Here is a 20,328-nt window from a genome sequence, read left to right on the forward strand (position 1 = left end):
ACGCAAACTGTACAAAGATGAGTATTTCAACACCACTGACATAAGTGACGAAAAGTTAGCTTGGGATGCCTTTGTCCAAGTGTCAACAAAATTTTTAGGAAATAACAGGGCAGAAAACTATAAGGATCTCTTCTGCACTGCCACAATACACTGGGGTCCAACATGTCCTTAAATTAGTGTCTCCTAGATTCATACTTGGACTTCTTTCCTCATAAATTTAATGCTGTAATTGAAGACCAAAGAGAACACATCCGTCAGCAAATTTTGGACTTGGAAATGAGATATCAGGAAAAGTAGAGTACATCAGTGTTAGCTGATTACTGCTAGACACTAATCAGGGAGGCAAATAGGTTGCATCTTCACTGACCTTCCCCCAGGTGATAACACCAAGGTAAATACATGCATAAGCTTATAGAGGCAATGACATACCGTTAAAATAACTTCAAAATGAGAGCTAATCTTGATTTTTCATTAACATTTTCACTATCAGCACACCCAAAACCATAAAGATCAGCTGTTTTCATGCCAGTTACAGAAAAAAGTAAAATTTTGTTGGCTACTGTAACTGCAGAATTTTAAAATACTATTGCTAGGGCTTTTTCTAACAGTGAAATCATCTCTGGTTTTATGCTTCCATCTTCAGCCAGCTTATTGCAACTACTATATAAGTTTTGAGATTTGTTTGTTTGTTTGTTTGTTTGTAACATGCTCCATTACAACTCTTTTGTAATGGTACATGTCTGTATTGAATGTGTGTGTTTGTGTGTGCATGCATGTGTGTAATGTAATGTTTGTATTGTGTGAAGATGACAATAAAAGTGAGAAGGTGAAACCCAGTGCTGGCACATAGTCTACTCCTCTCGAATAGAGCCAAGGGGGCTTCCGAGCTTAACATCACCCGCCAATGGATGGATCACCATTCACAGTGTCACATGCCCTCACTACAGAGAGGTTTGGTATTTAAACCAGGACATAGCCACATTTTACACCAACACCTCTCATCCCCTTGCCAGGCAAATACTGGCAGCAAAAAGCTTTTGCACAACCAAGATTCAAACCGGCTTACCCCAGGGGTTGAACACCATCGCAATAGCATGCATTAGTGACCTCAACCATGGGGGCAGATAAGTTTTGGGATATGCTGACAAGTTGAAGTCTTATCCACAACAAACAAAATAACAAAGAATCACACAACATCTGTTGTATTGTTATGAAAATGACACAAATATTTTAAATGTGTAATTGTCTATACCCAAAGCCATTTTGAATGAAACTTTATTTCATATTATACCATGTCATGCAGCAAAGCTTAATAAAAATTGCAAAATAAAAGCTATTGTTTTCACTGAATTACAACAATCCTTTTCAGGAGACCAATGAGACCATTGCAAGTATGTTGAAATACAATGTATCTCACTTGTTACTTTGAAATATTTAGTGTCTCCTGCACTTTCATATATGGTATCTCATGTACTTGTGTACAACTTTTTGAAGACATTACACTTTCAGAAATCTTTCATGGCGATCATTGACAAGGCCAAGATGGCAAATTTAAAACTTGATCTTGATAGTTTTTTCTTAATGCTGGTAATAGGAAAACACTACACACTGGCTTTTTATTATATTCATATAGCACAAAATTCTCTTTAAGAAATAATTTTGTAAGCATCCAATAACTTTTTTCTGATTTTGTATTTATAAATATGAATTAATACTTTTAAACTGAGTGGGAAAAGATAGATTGCTATGTATCATAAAGATGACATGTTATGTTGCAGACAGGCACTATTAAAAGACACTTACATGTAAGGCTTTGGTCACAGCCTTCATCAGAAAAAGAAAGAGAAACACACATCATTCACTCACACAAGCATGTACACATCACGCACATATGCCAACCCCAGCATCACGGGCCAGAATGCCACTATGACATGGGATGGAAGCAGCAATCTGAAAGGGGCAGGGAAGAGGAAGGGATAGCAGTATATGGGTGGGGGGAGAGAGGAGAGCTACCTGATAGAGTGTGCAGAGACTATAATGCTAAGAGACCCAGCATCAGGAGGATGTGGGGCAGAGAGGTGGGAAAATGGAGCAAAGAAGGAGAGCATCAGGGAAAGATGGGTGGAAACATTAGCAGAGGGCAGGAAACAAAGAGGGTGGCAGATGAGAAGTGGAGGAGGTGATAAGACATAGGGGGAGGAAACTGTTGGGAGGAGAGTGTGGGGACTCTAGATTACTGTAGGCTGAGTGTGGGATGATTACGGGAGGGGAGACTGTGTTGTAAGGATAACTTCCATTTGCACAGTTCAGAAGAGCTAGTGGTGTTCTTGCTTCACTACCCAAGCCATCTGGATCCTTCCCTCCACCACCAGCTTTTCTGAACTGTGCAGATGGGAGTTATCCCTACAACACATTCTCTGCTGCGGCAATTATCCCAGTCTCAACCTATGATAACATACAGTCACCATGCCCTCCACCCAACAGTTTCCACCTTCTCTGTCCTATCACCTCCTCTTCAATCTTGTCTCCCACCTTCTTTGTTTGCCACTCTCTGCCAACACACCTGCCCAACCTTCTCCACACCTCTCCTTTTTTGCTCTGTTTTCCCCACCTCTGTGGCACACATCCTGATGACGCTGTGCCTCTTGGAATTGTAATTTCTGCACACTCCACCAGACAGTGCTCCTCTCTTCCTCCACCCATACACTGCTATCCCTTCCCCTTCCCTGCCCCCTCCAGATCGCTGCTTGCATCCCATGTGATAGCTGCATTCTGGCCCACGCTGCCAGAGTGGGCAGTCATGTGTGCTTGCTTGTGTGAATGAATGGTGTGTGTTTCTCTTTCTTTTTCTGATGAAGGCTGTGAATGAAAGCTTATGTTTAGAGTGTCTATAATTGTGCCTGTCTGCAAATTAACATGCCATCTTTACATTAAGTATCGAACTCCCTCTTCCTACATTGTTGCCATTCCAACCTGGAGCTTCCATTGTTTAATTAACATTTTTTGTTGAAGCACTAATTAACTGCTCTTTAATCACATCAGTTCATTTTTACTTGGTCCTATTTGATTAGTCATGCGCAGACAGTGTACTCAATATATCAGATACTTCACAGTAGCTTGCCCTAGAGTCTTAATATGTAATCTGTATACTACAGTTTAAAACAAATACTTAACGACTGTGATCATTTGCAATATTACACACATTTAACTGAATTTTCTATTATTATTAAAGTGTTAATTCTGAACTATGGTAACCATGTGTTTGTTCATAGATAATAGTTCACACTGGTAAGAACATCAGGGTCCACTCAGCACTTGTGAGGCCAATGACGATCTGCTTGAATAAAGAAGCAGTGGCATTATTGGGATTCATCTACTGGCAATAACAGCTGGAGGAATTGGTGACATGCTTATCACATGTCCCAAAATCATAGATCACTCCTCTTAATGACTTGTAGGCAGCAGTTGGCCAGCTGGAACAGGCCTAAGGAGTAATCTGTGAATGGTGTTTATGTTTAGTCAAGTACATAACTTACAACATACTATTTTATGTGGTATACTTTCCTCTGTAGCTGAAGTCACTAATGCATGCCTGTGCAGTGGTTTTCCACTCAGAGGTAAACAGGTTCAAATCCTGGTGGTGGATGAAACTGTCACTGCTAGTATGTGGCCAGTAAGAGGAGGAGAGGTGGTGATATAAAGCTCCTGATCACCATTATTTCTGTCAATATCCTTGATTAAATTCCAAGCCTCTCTGCACTCTCCTATGGAAAGAGTCCATGTGACACTGTGCAATTTGAGAGGATGTGCAATTTGAGAGGAGTCATCCACATTGTCAGATCACTGTACTAGGAAAATGTCTATGATTTTCTCAGTATCCACATTTTCATCACATGCAGTATGTTCTCAGCAGTTCTAGGTGTGGGCCAACACTTGGTACCATATAATGCAACTGGAATCCCCATCGTACAGTATATCTTTGATTTTAGGAAGACAGGCATCTTCTTATTACATAGAATACCAGTGATGTCTCTGAAACACATTTAGGTCACTTTGGTTTTTGCTCACTCATCCTCATTCACATAGCTGTCACTCTGTAGTCAAGAATCTAGATGTCAGAATCTGTCCACTTCAGTATGAGGAGCTCCATTAATTTGTATAGTTCCAGGAGATGGAGTCATTTCAAAGTACTGAGTCTTGTGGGGGTTCAAATGGGGGCCAAATCTTTGTAGACAATCATACCATATCTGGACCAGAGTTTCAACATCCTCTCCAGTATCTGCCACAAGCATCACATCATCATCTTATAGGATTATCCATGGTACACACTTCTGTGAGTCCTGCGTTATGGTATCCACTATGGGAACATAGAGCAGCAGAGGCAGAGCTGAATCTTGATGAGTACCAACTATCACAGGCAAGCTGTCTGTCAGTACTGCAGAGCATTGCACCAGGCTGCTGGTGTTATGTACAGCATTTATATTCAATTTACATAAGTTTCAGAAACTTGATGATTGCAAAAATAATACCAAAATCATCTGGCATCATACTCAATCAAGTACCTTTTCTAGGTCAAGAAAGGGAAAATGTAGTAACTTTCTTTTCTTGAGGAATTTCTTCAACAGTTAGTGTGCAGCAAAAATAGTGTCTATCATGCCACATCCCTTCACAAACCCATATTGATTTATTGAGAGCTGGACTACATCCACAACCTGTCATCAAGGATACATTTGAATATCTCAATAATGTTGGATAAAAGCTGACTTGGGCAGTAGTTGGTACATTCAGCATGGTCACCACTGCCCTTAAAATAGGTACGATGATGCTAGATGATCCATTGGTGAGTATATGGCCACATTGAATGTTCGAGTCAAATCTGCCAGCCAGGTGGCTACTTTGTTGTTAAGTCCCTCAACTTTCCATACGTCTATAGAAGGTTATCTGGCCCTGAAGCCTTTCCTCACCATCGTACAACATAACAGACTATACACAAATCCAGCTACACAAATGACGCAACTCTCATTTATTTGCAAGGAAAAGGGGTAGTGTGTGCAGGAAGAACACCTTTTCTGACAGGTAACTGAACCCATGCTGCGGGATATCTAAGCCAACAGTGCCATATGGCATTTACATTTTGTTTACTTCACTTAACTATATAATCATCTACACTGTGGAATTCATGTTTACAATAAGTAATCCTTCAGCAGCTTGAGCAAGCATTTTCACTTGTAATGTTCTGTAAACTCTTCAATATATATCTTATTAGTTGTAAATATAGGTATTGAGGGGTTTTCGCAAGAATACTCAGTCTGTTTGTACACAGTCCCGGGCCAAATTATTAGACGCACTGCACATTTTTTTAATGATATTTGTAATAATTTCGTGTTGAGTACTATATTTAACTCTATTAGTTGGACAATTTATGACAGTTATTCAGCGCACTTATTACATTGTTGAATTTTGTATCTATTATTGCTATGTGACATTAGATTGTTGACTTATTGTAGACACCAATGTGCAGAGTACAGCATACAGGAAAGGTCCTGTTCAGTGGCATCCTCATGTGTAACTAGTGTAATACTTTGTTTGCTCTGATTATCAATTTCATAATATTGACATCGCAACCGACTGTTTAACAGCCACATATTACTAATTGTGAGCTTTAAAAATGGGTAAAAGAGGGGGCATTTCACCAAGTAAAAAAGCTGAGGTCAAAGCCCTCACTAATATGAAAATGTATTCCAATCGGGAACTTTCACAAAGGTTGGAAATGTCAGAAGCTAGCATGAGGTGCATAAAGAAGAAAATTGGTTCAAGTGAAAAACTGAGCCCCCGAAGGAAGAATAAATGTGGAAGAAAACCAATTTTCACCCCAAGGTCAAAAAGATTTCTCAAAAGAATTTGCCTAGAAAACAGATTTGCAACAATGAAACAGATAAAATCTCAACTGGAAGAGGCTAATGTGAATGCATCTGAACACACTGTTCACAGGAAGTTGAAGGATACTGATTTCTAGGCCTGTGAACCCGTTAGAAAACCAAAGTTAACAGCCACAATGAAAGCAAAGTGTCTGAAGTGGGCTAAACAGTGGTGTGATAAGGATGTGGACTTCTGGAGATAGGTAATTTAACTTTAAAATTATTATTTACAATATGATATAACCTATGTACATTTATTCATAGTATATTAATTATGTTTCTTGATTTTTACAGGTATGCTTCAGAGGTGAAAGCATGTTTGAAATTTTAATTAATGAATCTCAGTATGTGTGCTGTCGAACAGGAGAAAAATTTAATCCTAACTGCATTATTCAGACTGTGAAACAAACGTGGTTAAAGGCATAACGAGGCAAGATCAGTACAAGGAAGTCCTGCAAAAACAGTTAATACCACTACTCAGAGAATGGTTCCCAAATGGGGAACCATTTATTTTTATGCTGGATGGAGCTCCCTGTCACACAGCCACGTCAGTTAAATCCTTTCTGAAGGAACAAAATACCCCTCTGTTAAACTGGCCAGGTAATAGTCTCAACATGAACCCCATAGGAAATGTATTGGGACTAATGTAGAGGGAGGTGGCAAAAGATGTCATCACAATATAAACACAGCTCTTAGAGATCATCCATGTGTGGTATCATCATCCACAAATACAGGACACAGTACAGTCCTGCATCGACAGCATGCCACATTGTATTAAGACTCTCATAGCTGCAAAAGGTGGCTCAGCAAGATGTTAAAACTAATGTTTTCATTTTAACAATGTTTTAATTTTTTTGTAATTACTGAAATAAAATATTTTCAACAAATACTACATTTCACTTATTTGTTATATCATCTTACTTATGAAGTAAACTACACGTAATCATTTTATCACAATCTATGTTTAAAAAAATTGTTAGACATAAATCAAAATTTGCTTAAAAACTGTAGTGTGTCTAATTAATTGGCCAGGGACTTTACTTCACTTTTTTTGTCATGTGAATGGATACTAGTAGTTTTTATCTGCATATAGTGGGAACGTCATTACTTTGAAGTATTGGATAACATATGTAGAATGATCTTAATACTTTGGCTGTTTCTCTCTCTCTCTCTTTTAGCTTCATTACAAAACAGTTCCATAAGGTTCAAAATGAACATAGTACAATGTACAGACATCATCTGCAAGCTTTTTCATAATGTTCAGTTTATAGCAAACATTGTTTATGTATGATCTCAACTGTAGTTCAGTATCTAATGTAATTGGCAAAAATTTTACACCAGTTACACTTTGTAGTCTCACTGCATCAATAACTATGTCTATGTGGTATCCCTTTGCTTTGTTGCTGAACACCACAAACATTCTCTTATTCAAATCTGTAGTTATCTATAGTTTAAAAATTTTCAAGCCACTGCACTGTGATTTTCCAGAAATAAATGCTCTTTTGCACAAATCCAGATTTTTTTCATATAATGATGTCTGGTCATCTATGTACAGAATTTTTTGTTCATTCTGGCAATTGAAATACTGTTTATCAACGGAACAAATTGTTGTGGCACAATAGACATAATAGCTCTTATTTTAAACTTACATTCACTCTTTGCCATCACGTTTTACCTCCTGTTGCCAACATATTATTTTATCTATTGTGCTGCATATCCATGTATGACACAGCTTTCTAGTTCTTCTGTAATAGCTATATGGGTAATTGTGTCAATGGCTCTTTATAGGCCTCTCTTATATAATGACTACAAAACAGACTCTGGCGAAAAGCAACAGTTTCGGCAGATTTCTGTTTTCAGAAATCATTCTGCACTGGATCAGATTATCTCTCTTATAATTTAAGTAATCTAGTGACAATAAGCATTTACAGTAATTTTGAGAAACCAGATATTGAAGAAACAGGCTTATAGTTGTTTGGGTCATCCTTGTCACATTTCTTCTATACTAGCACTACTTTTTCTGGAAAAACTCTCCACATGAACAGCTTAGCCATCAATATTTTTTATTCTTTTTCCCACAAATGCTTTATCAGAGAATTTTATTCTTCATAATTTTTGAACATTATTCACTGTATGATTTTTGTCGGTGTTTACTTTGAAGAATTCTGAATGGGATGGTCATTCAAGTATCCCTGAGTGTGTAGGTCTTCGGTGGCTTTTTTCATACTTCAAATTTTGTACAGAATCTATGAAATTGTTGAAATTATTCTTACTCCATGTGTAAACAAGGTGTTCTGTTATCACTGATGAAATGACATTTCTGTTATTTGTAATCTTTTTTAACTTTTTGACTCTGGTGATGTTTCAGAACTCCCATTTCTTTAACTCATGATGATCATAGAATGCAGAACTTCATAATCACAGGTATCAACATTGGTGACAATGTGATTAATGATTATGTAGCTTTGACAAGTAACTTTCATTGGTATTCTTCTCAGTGCTTTCATTTGATATGGTAATAATGCCTCATAATCACTGACCACATGGAGTGGCCATGCGGTTTGAGGTGCCAGGTCGTGGATTGCTCCTGTTGGAGTTTCGAGTCCTCCCTTGGGCATGGATGTTTGTGTTGTTCTTAGCATAAGTTAGTTTAAGTAGTGTGTAAGTCTAGGGACTGATGACCTCAGCAGTTTGGCCCTTTAGGAATTCACACACACACACACACACACACACACACACACACACAAATCTCAGTTTTAGTTTTTCCAGTCTATTTCCAATGTTTTAATCTCCCCAAATTAAGATATGCAATAAAATGTTTGATAGTTTTTTTCAGATTTCAAATGTGAAGAATTGTACTAAAATTAATTTTTTTGTTCTCTTATAGAACAGCTACGACAGCAACAACCAAGCAAACAACACACTCCGTCATGCCTTCTATTCTTTTCACTGTTTTAACATTGTTGTCTTACCTCAGGTGTCAGTCACCAAAATCAGTTGTTGACACCTGTGGCTGATACATTGTATTCTGCAGATCCTATCAAGGAGAACCTTCAGGGATGTGGAAAGAGGCAAGGTATATATAACTGCATGGGCATTAACGACCACAGTCACTTAGAGTGAGTTTTTTGGCTATAGTACCATGTCACACTGTAAATAACTATCGCTGATGAAACAAACACTTTGGCCATGAAGACAGATGCTTTCTTCTGGATCTACTCATAGTTGGGCTAGAAGTCAAAGATATATTTCAGCATGAGGCAAGGACATCATAGAACCTTAAGCTGTATACTGCATTAACAATAAACTATCATTATACTACTTAATGCTATTCACTCATATGCCATCTGAATTTAATCCACTAAATTAATAACAAAGCTGCAACGTAGAAAAAAGCGGCTGCCTGCTCTGTTTTATTACACAGCTGCTGTTTATCTTCTCTTGGAAGCTCAACATTTACTTGATTACAATGGTATTTTTCAAAGAAAAGATTTTTACATCTACAGGGTGATCATTCATTAATGCAGCTGCTTTCACAGCATGTAGCTGGCTTTTGAGGCTGGCTGCTGTGGCCATGGCATGGGTGACAGGAGGTCCGCAGTAAGTACAGGGTGTGGCAGCGTTCACAGTAGGATATTAAAAACACACCATCAGGCAGTAACTGTAATTTATTTATTACCTCTTATGTCAATTAATAGTTAAAGGTATGCCATTTACTAATGTGTAAGTCATTGTCCATCATGTGGATTACTTTTTGAATACGAGTCCTGTCAAATGATGCCCCCTCTGCACAACACATTCATCTAGGTGGCGTTGGAAGCTTTCCCTAACTTGGTGTAACATATTCCCTGGGACAGTGCCGATGGCGCCTCTAATGCAATCCTTCAACTCAGGAATGGTGTCACAACATGTTCAGAACACTTCTTGCTTCAGGCAGCCCCAAAGAAAAAAGTCTGCACATTACAGGTCAGGTCAACGAGGTGGCCAGTAAATGTCATCAAAACAGGAAATTACTCTACTAGTCACAAGCAATCCGTGCAAATTCTGGCTGTATGTGAGGTTTCTCCATCTTGTTGAAACCATAATTGTTCCACATCCACATCAACCATACCTAATTTGGGAAGAAAAAAGTCTTGCAGCATATTTAGGTAGCGTTCACTGGTGACAGTTACAGCCACACTGCTGTCATCCTCAAAGAAGTAAGGGCCTATAATCCCAAAGGAAGCGACTCCACACTACATTGTGACACGAGAACTGTGCAAGGGCTTGATGTGCAGTTCACGTGGGTTTACATCACTCCAATAACGCATATTCTGTTTATTCACTGAACCACAAAACTCGAAATGAGCTTCATCTGACATCAGGATGGTGTGCAACATTTGTGGATTTTGGCAAAGGAGATCACACATCGTAAAGCAGAATGTTTTTGTATGAAACCCAATCTCGAGGTCTAATTTCCTGAAAAATTGGCAGCTTATATGGGTGAAAATGGAGATCTTACAGCAATATTCTCCTGAATGAGTGATCGGACATATGCACATTTTGCACATGACGATGAGCAGATCTTTTTGGGCTACACAATAATGCAGCACGAACATTTTCCTCGGCTTCTGGTGTCCACCCAGTTCTTTAAGTTCTACCCAGTTTGCCACTGCAAACAGAACCTGTTGTTCGAAATGCACGTACCCACCTCACAATGGTTCGTCCATCTGGAACTTTCCCATGACATCCCAAGCTGAAATGTTGCCAAAATAGATGCTGAGTAGCAATAACAGAGTCATTATTCTTGAAATAACTTTCAATAGCAAAGACACAATGCTGTGCACTCCACCACTCCATAACACTGTCACACTCGAAATGGCAGGTCATTAGTACACAAATGTGACACGAGATGGCACGCATTCCTGCAGTACGTCATTGTACTACGCAAGTCAAATTATCCTATGAATGCTGCCGCACCCTGTATAATGTGGTTTGCTGCAAAATTTATTTCTGACATACAAGAACACTTAAAAATAAAAGTAAATTACCGACATGTATTAAGCAAGGATACGTAAGAACTGAACATCTTCATTTTTCACGCATTTCTTACACCTGTTTAGGAAGTGGCTCGTTACACTCTGCAGTTCCCTCTGAGAAATAGTAGCAAATTCCTGATGAATGTTTGTTTTAGATTCATCTTAAGTGTATGGATATGATTTGTACACTATTTCCTTTAATGCCCCCCAGAGATAAAAATCACAGGGTGTTAAATTGGGAAAACAAGGAAGCATGTTGTTAATGATAACTCTATCTTGAAACTCTTCGTGAATTTCCTGTAATGAGAAATTAGCAGTATCTGCCATTGCAGAGCCCTGCTGAAAGGTAATAAAAACATGTTCTCTCTTTGTTAATTGGCCAAAAAACACCGCAAAATGTTTTACGCATATGTCTCACTACTAATTGTTTCCTGGATAAAAATAGGACTTATTATGATCTCACTGCTAGTCGCACACCACACACTTATTTTTTGATCACACAAGGGTGCTTTGTGTATTATGCAAGGCTTTCCAGAACTCCACTAATGGTCATTTTGTGAATTACCTTACCCACTTAGGTGGAAACATGATTCATCTGAAAAGAAAGTTAGGTATGGGTCAATTTCTCTATCATGCCTCTGTTCAAAATCCATTCATAAAACCACACCCATTTTGGAGGGTCATCCAGTTTAAGTTCTTGCACTGCAGTTATTTTATAGGGCCTTAACTTCAGTAACTTTATAGCCATTTCAACGAAGTCACAGGAAATTCCCATTTGCTGAGAAAAGAGGCCAAACTGTTTTTTCGGGAGACCTTTCCAGAGCATGACTAATGTTATTGAAAGTCCCTTTTGCGAGTACTGTAGTACGTAGTCATCCACAATTCCTGTCAATAATGCTTTCTATTTAACAAAATTTATGCATCTATTGATGAATCATGTTCCAATTAAGAACTTGTATATCAGGAAGTTCCTCTTGAAATAATCCCCTTATGGCATGTGCTGATTCTGTATGTGTGTATGAATCACGCATGAATACTCTTTGGCACATAGAATACTTGTATTTCGCCATTTCACTTGACTCCCTTTCATTCAATACACTGTATTCTGTCACCTAACAGACATGTGCTACTTGCATGACAATTCTACACAAAGGCCTTGCCACCAAGCAGCTGCATTAAGGATTGATCACCCCATGATGTTTTGTGTGGAGTGTAGCCCTGCATGAAAGTCAAATGTGGACTATAAACAGCTCAGACAAGAAGAGACAAGGAGCTTTTGGAATGTGGTGCTCCAGATGAATGCTGAAGATAAGGTAGATAGTACATGTAACCAAATGAGGAGGTACTGGACAGAATTGGGGATAAAAGAAATATGCGTGCACATGTGTGTGTGTGTGTGTGTGTGTGTGTGTGTGTGTGTGTGTGTGTGTGTCGGACAGGGGGGATTGGGGGGGGGGGGGGGGGGCAGATGAGGGGAAGGAGTGTTAAATTGTGGAAGATGACCAATAGATGAATACAATAAGCAGTAAGCAGGTTGATAACAGTGTAGGTTGCAGTACTAATTCATAGATGAAGAGGGTTTCACAGGATAGAGTAGTGTGGAGAGCTGCATCATACCAGTCTTTGGACTGAAGAGCACAACCACAGCGACAACAACAACAAACACTGAGTCGTATTCCTGACACGTTATTACTTGCCATACAGATTTCTAACAAATACTATTACTTACTATGTAGATAACAGAAAATTTCAATCTGTGGATCTAGATAATTTGTAGAAAGAGTGGCTAACGAGATATGTTTTAGGAATTGCTAGAGATTCTTTATTTCTCACTTTATGTTAGATGGGAGCTTGTTGAATATCTTATTTGCAGAGAACGTAACTCCATTCCGAAGCCAGGGCAAGGAGGAAAACTATACTTGAAATTTATTTCTGTGTCTTGTATTCTTATTGTGTGTATTGTAGTTCAGTTGAAACTGATTTTTATTGTCAGTAACAAAAACCATCAAGGAGTAAACATATTGGGAAATAAATGTAATACTTCTAAGCTCCTTCAAAAAACTTCTGCAAGCTGTGTGATTATCTACTTTACATAATACTCCTACTGGTCACTTCTGCTGAACAAATGCCTTATTTACTGCAGATGCACTGCCTTGTAAGATATTTCTCTATGAGAACAGGGAGTGAAAATATGTAAAATAAGCCAACACACTTGTCCTAAGGTCAACACAATCAGAGGTGCTTCTAAGGGCAAAACAACAGAGCTACTTAATTACTTTATCTGTGTGTTGACTACATGTTTGCTTGTTATCCATCTGGCTCTGTGGAATTTTACACTGAGCTTCATTCAGTGTATGGCCATTAACATCTACTTTTGGTGCTAGAACATCATTACTGCTTCTTTGAAATTGCATAATATGTCTTTGTTAGATGAAGACTTAAACTGTTAGCTGTGAACCATCTATGTAAGTTAAAAACAAGAGTTGGGCAGTACTGAACTCTGTGGCATTCCACATGTTATGTTCTCCCTTTGTCAGGTTATTTCCACACCCGAGATACAGTCTGTTAATGCGACCCTCTGCTTTTTGTTGGGTGGGTAAGATTGTATCCAGGTAAGAGGGATACCATAATATTTTAGTTTATTTAATGTAACTTTGTGATCTGCACAATCAGAGTTTTGGCAAGGCCACAGAATATTTTTTCTTGTAAATAGTCTTCATGGGTTTGCTGCCAGATCACGTTGTGCAGATTCCACAATATTTCCTTATTTCCGACATCTTCAGGCAGTTAAGCCTTGCTCGTGGCTAGGTACAACTGATGGTATCCGCACACTGATGCCCTGTTTTTAGAACACGCATGCAAAGAATGCACAGCTGTGGAAATCGTGCATGTGCAGTGATTTGCCATATTCATACTCCCTCTGCCGAAAATCGCAATGGGGCTCTCCTGCGCATGTATGCTGCATTTGTCAACAGTGCGGTCAGACATTACTCACCAACGACCATCCTAGGCCAGTGTTATGATGGGCCTGTTATTGAAGAATCTTGATTTTCATGTCATGATTTAATTGCACCCAATGCAGGGTTCCAGATTGTTGAAGTCCCATATCCTTGTTGATGAGATTATGGGCTGTATTGCTTCCTTAATGATGCAGTCCCAGAAAGATGATTCCGGGGATAAGACATCCACCTTTTCATAAATCAAACGACATCCTGAATTCAGGCAGTGTTCCTCAATTGCCGACTTTTCCGGTTGACAAAGGCGTGTATGGCGCTGATGTTCATCACAGCGTTCTTGTACTGTGTGGCATGTCTGGCCTATATATGCTGCCCCACACTGACAAGGAATCTTGTACACAACACATTTCCTAAGTCCAAGGTCATCCTTAACTGAACCCAACAGGTTTCTCAGTTTTGCAGATGGTTGAAAAACACACTTAATTCTGTATATTCGACAGGCTCTCAGGATCAGATACCACATGTGCTCTATGAAGTAATGTACATAATGCAGTACCGCATTGTGCAGGATGATGGCAACTTGTGGCCTGCAGTTATAGATCTGTATGCATTGGCTTGCAGCAGACACTGTGTCCTAAGGCTCCATCTGCTTTTCTTCGTACCAAGACATCAAGAAAAGGTAAAGTACCATCTTTTTCCACTTCCATTGTGAAGTTTATATTCGGATGGAGCGAATTCAGATGCTGAAGAAATGTAGGTAGAGTATCACACCCATGTGGCCACACCACAAATGTATCATCCACATACCACAGAAAACAAGAGGGTTTGAAAGCGGCTGACTGTACTGCTTTTTCTTCAGAGTCCTCCATAAAATAATTGGCCACCACAGGAGACAGAAGGCTTCCCATGGTGACACCATCCACTTGTTCAAAATATTGGTCTTGAAATAAGAAGTATGTTGAAGTAAGCAGGTGTTTGAATAATGCTACTATGTCCTCTTCAAACTTGTTGCTAATGAGCTCCAAAGAGTCCTGCAAGTGCACCTTTGTAAATAAAGACACAACAACATAAGCTACTAACAGATCTGATGATTGCAGTGTAAAGGTTTTCAAAAGACCTATGAAATCTTCAGAGTTTTGAATGTGATGGTCGCACTTGCCTACGAGAGGTCCCAATAGTGATGTCAGGTATTTGGCAACAAAATAAGTAGGTGCTCCTATGTTACTTACAATGGGATGAGAGGCACCCCATTCTTATGGATCTTGGGTAGACCATAGAGTCTAGGAGGAACTGCAGCCTGTTGACACAAACCCTCAGTGACTTTTTCTGGAATTGAGCTCTTCCTGATGAGTTCCACAGTTTTCCTCTGGATCCTTAGGCACGACACATGCTGCATCTTGACTCAAGTTTCATCTAAGAGGGCCAACTTTAACATCACCTCAGCTGAAAGAAATTCTCTACAAGAATTGAGAGAAGACCAAGACATCATCATCTTACCTGCTGACAAAGGAAATGCTACTGTGCTTCTCTCACACACAGAACATAACAGCAAGATATACAAACTGCTTGACAATCCTGCATATAGTAAATAAAAAAGTGATCCGATGGGTAGGATCATGGAATTAAGTGTGTTTTTCAGCCATGTGTAAAACTGAGAAACCTGTTGGGTCTAGTTAAGGATGACCTTGGACTGAGGAAATGTGGTGTGTACAAGATTCCTTGTGAGTGTGGGGCAGCATATATAGGCCAAACATGCTGCACAGTACAAGAATGTTGCGATGAACATCAGCGTCATACATGCCTTTGTCAATCGGAAAAGTCGGCAATTGAGGAACACTGCCTGTATACAGGATGTCGTTTGATTTATGAAAAGGTGGAAATTTTATCCCCAGCATCATCTTTCTGGCACTGCGTCTTTAAGGAAGCAATACATATCGGTACAGCCGATACGGGATTTCAACTTAGCACAGCCTGGAACCTTGCATTGCCTGCTATTAAATCACAACGTGAAAATCAAGATTCTTCGACAACAGGCCCATCATAACACTGGCCTAGTACAGCTGTTGGTGAGTAACGTCTGGCCGCACTGTTGAAAAACACAGCATGCAGCACATGCGCAGGAGAGCCGCTCTGCGATTTTCAGCAGAAGGAGTTTGAATATGGCAAATCAATGTGCATGTGTGATTTCCACGGCTGTGCATTCTTCACATGCATGTTCTAAAAATGGGGCATTGGCATGCGGATACTATCAGTTGTAGCTAGCCATGAGTAAGGCTGAACCATGTAATGCTCGCCTAGTCTTAGATATTGCTAATTGCTATAATCGCACTATTTCACTCCCATTTATGGAGCTTGTTAGCACTTGATGTTAGGTTGGCGCCATTAAAATGCATTGTGGTAATCGCTGCTGCTTGCTGGATTGCTGCTGTGTCTCGATGCTGATGCTGGCTCTAAATCTGGTTGTCTAGGGTTAAAAACATGAGGTCCTGTGTTTTTGATGTGCTTTTGATGATAAATAACAAGCGAAACCAACAAATATGTAAACTTCAAATATTTATTACTCTGGTGGCCATCTTAATTCCACTGTCCACCAAAGACAATGACACAACACAAAGTAGTACTTCTTTTACATGTTCTTTGCATTGTTTATCCACCTCGAACAATAACACACATAGTAAACACTTTACCAAAGTGACATTCCGACTGCGCCCTCAACCCTTCTTGCTGCTTGTATTTATAACCTTGTCAAAGAACTACTAAAAAGAGATATAGTTTATAAGTCACATGTACATCTGTTATCGTAATTTGTGCAGAAAAGTTATTAATTTACATCAAGTGACATAATTTAACATGTTATTAAAATGACAGACAGATTTGTTGAGTTGACAGAATAATTCTTTGGTTCAAAAAAGCCGTTTTTTAGAAGTTTGTCAGTTGACTTCTCTAATTTGCATAAATAAGTAAATAACATGAATTATTAAGAATTACATTGGTTTTCGTCTAAAATAGGCTTGTTTACATGAATACTGAGTGAAAATGGTCCTAATGAACAAATAGATTTCACTGGGTGATTTTTATTTAAGGAGATCCAAAATACGTCAGTTGGTCACTATTTTTCGTACTTCATATTAATTATTTAAAATGAACTTAGTGTTTTTACATGATGACATTTGCTGTATCAGTGATCAAGTGATATTAACTTTTGTGTGGGTCAGTTATTCAGTATAATTTAATGGGTTGACTGTTTATGGAGACATGTTATGCAATCATTGTTAATACACAATAACTTTTCTATAATCATAAATACTCGTTAAACTGGTGGAATTTGGAGGGTATCGCATACTTTGGTAAAGTAAAGCCTTTAATATGTTCCATTACAACCACCTGAAGATGTTGGACAGTTGCTCCATGGAAATATTGTGGAATTTGCACAACGTTATCTGGTGGCAAACCTGTGAAGACTATTTACAACACATACACTGGGAAAGCTTGATGAGTCACATATTTTTTCTTGTTTAGCTCTGTTAGCACTTCAAGGTACAAAATGCATTTGATGCTTCAAATATTGTTACAGCCATCTGACAAAAATAAACAAGCCTTTTAAAAAAAGGAGAGGGCCAGATCATCAGTCTTCTGATTGATTCATTAGGGCCTGCCACAAATTCCTCTTCAGTGCCAACTTCTTCATCTCACTTGTACCCAAAATCCTCAATAAGTTGTTTGACATATTCCATTATCTGCCTTCCCCTACAGCTTTTACCCTCTACAGCTCCCTCTAGTAGAATGCAAGTTATTTCTCAATGTGTTAACACTTGTCCTGTCATCCTGTCCATTCTTCTCGTTAGTATTTTCCATATATTCCTTCCTTTGCCAATTCTATGGAGAACCTCCTCATTTATTATCTTAAAATTTCATGTAATTTTCAACATCCTCCTGTAGCACCACATATCAAATTCTTCTTGGCCAGTTTACTCACAGTCCATGATTCATTTCCTAAGAAAGCTGTGCTCCAAACATACATTCTCAAAAATTTCTTTTTTAAATTATGGCTGTTAATTGAAACAAGTAAATTTCTGTTGGCCAGGAATGAGCTCTTTGCCTTTGCTAGTCTGCTTTTTATGTCCTCCCTGCTTCTGGGAACATGTTATTCTGCTTCCAAGATAGTAGAGTTCCTTCACTCTCAGTGCATTTAACATTAATGGCTATTTTTAGACATTTGGCTAAGTTGTAGTGATGCGATGCCATTGCCCAGGTAGCACCAATGTCAAGCCGGCTTTCCCTACTGTGCTGCCAGTAGGTGGGTCAGTAAAGCATGACATGGATAAACAGTACCACGTGGTGTTGTACATGAGATGCATCTATGTTCGTCAGATTCCTTGGTTATTTTCTGGCATTTTAGTGTTCTTGCATCATCAGATACAGTGAACAAGTGTTTGGTGTTGGTGTAGCATTAACAATAATAGTGCAGCATGTCTAAACACAAGATTCTCAATAAAAGTGGTTGCCCAAGAACTCATCCATAGCTGAGATCTGCTACAAAATATTCCTCCACATTTGATAATAGCAATGGACAGTGTGCCATACCACTCCCCACTCCATTGTGATGGATAACAGTCCAACAACTCAGTGAAGGAAAGCAGATATTTTGCTCTGGGTACAAAGAAATGTTCCACTGGGTAACATTGAACATAGCATATATAAGTTGGAGTAAATGGAACTTGTAGTGCTGTACAAATCAAAACCTCCACACAACCAAGTAAACAAACTGGCTGACATCAAAGGACGGAACTGTCAAAAGTTGCAACTAATTTTAAACAGACTATAGTCTAGAATGAGATTTTCACTCTGCAGCGGAGTTTGGAAAATAGGAGGCGAGGTACTGGCGGAAGTAAAGCTGTGAGGACGACACATGAGTTGTGCTTCGGTAGCTCAGTTGGTAGAGCACTTGCCCATGAAAGGCATAGGTCCCGAGTTCGTGTATCGGTCCGGCAGACAGTTTTAATCTGCCAGGAAGTTTCAGACTATAGTCTATCTTGCTATCCCAAATTTTGATGTTATATTTTTCCCCACAGTGATAATTTACATTAATTTATTTACTAGAAGGTAATGAACTATGAACACAACATGTGATGACTTAGTTGAGTATTGAAAATTAGTACTTCATATTTTCAGTTAGTAGTATGATCATTTTATGAAGCTACTGTTTGTATGTCCAGTACCAAAGATTATTTAAAACCTATGATCTAACAGTACTAAAACAATAGCAATATTCTAGGCATATTACAGGTATGTAAGACCTTTGAAGTGTAGACATTAAGGAAAAGACAATCCTCTTCACCCTTATATTTTTTCCCCACCCAGTTTGCATGTGGGGCAACTGCACCTTCTTCCAGAGCATCTCTCATGCCTGTCCAAGACTCCGGTGGCTGTGGTGGCTTCATGTTATGCAAACAGAATAGTTATGAACAAACAGAGTTAAATTGTGTATATATCATAATTATATTAAATACTGCAAGAAGCACTTCAGTAAAATAATTACTTTGAGAACAGAGAATAATTCCTTTGAAAATTATAATGATTAATTTGAGAAAAGTTTGAGTGAGTACATAATTAACAGGAAAAAACTGTAAGTTACATGAAGATTAAAATTATGAATATAAGATGCTTAAACAATTGTTATTCTTAGTTACAACTTTTAAAAAGGCTGGTAAAGGCAAGTAATGACTGAGAAGAAGTGATTACTGTGTCAGTTTACAGCCTTGTACATTGACAGCAAGGAAAAGTAGAAGATCTGGCCAAATGATCACTGCTAGGAACTGTGAAATAGTGGTCACATCACTGTCTTTGTGACATGAGGAGGAAGTAGATCAGCTGTACAGGGATTGAAGCTTTGTATGTTTCTAACAAAAACTTATTTATAATGAAGTAACAAATAAATTTGCTTGTAGAGAATTTATTGCTAACACTCTTGAAAGCAAGAAATTAAAATAACTATTAAAACTTGTGTATTAACAAACTTTGGAGCAGAGTAGAATAATCTGATGCAATGAAGATGTTTTTGAACAATAGCTAGCAACACTACAAAAGCTCATTATTAGGAGTACTTTGGAATTTGAATCAGGGCTTAACCTTTTAGTTCACTGTTAGTTCCTAATCGTCTGGTGTACCTTGTGTGCCTCTTGATCCAGTTTCTGAAGTGACTTCTCTTTCTTTTAAGCAACATTCCTCAAAAAAGTCTTAATTAGGATAAAGTAACAACACTGGGAATGACTCGAGAAGCTGTGGAGACTGGTCGAGGGTGTTAACAGCGAGCTGTCACAGAGTAAACAGGTGGACAACAACGAGAGAGACAGACAATAGAGATTGCACAGTAGAATAACAAGTCCAATGAGTAACCAAGATGTAGTGAATCCATAACTAAAACAAAATGTGTAG

The 20,328-nt window shown here is 38.6% G+C and overlaps 1 protein-coding gene across 1 annotated transcript in view; it reads right to left on the reverse strand.

Annotated features, from left to right (window-relative positions):
* The window catches only part of LOC126162506 (esterase E4-like), a 125,991-nt gene that overhangs the window by 35,223 nt on the left and 70,440 nt on the right, over positions 1 to 20,328 (reverse strand). Inside the window, exon 4 of the mRNA XM_049919056.1 lies at positions 19,191 to 19,328. Within this exon, the coding sequence (XP_049775013.1) occupies positions 19,191 to 19,328 (138 nt within the window). The remainder of the gene's footprint in view (positions 1 to 19,190; positions 19,329 to 20,328) is intronic.

Source organism: Schistocerca cancellata, chromosome 2, assembly GCF_023864275.1.
Source record: "Schistocerca cancellata isolate TAMUIC-IGC-003103 chromosome 2, iqSchCanc2.1, whole genome shotgun sequence".
NCBI lineage: Eukaryota > Metazoa > Arthropoda > Insecta > Orthoptera > Acrididae > Schistocerca > Schistocerca cancellata.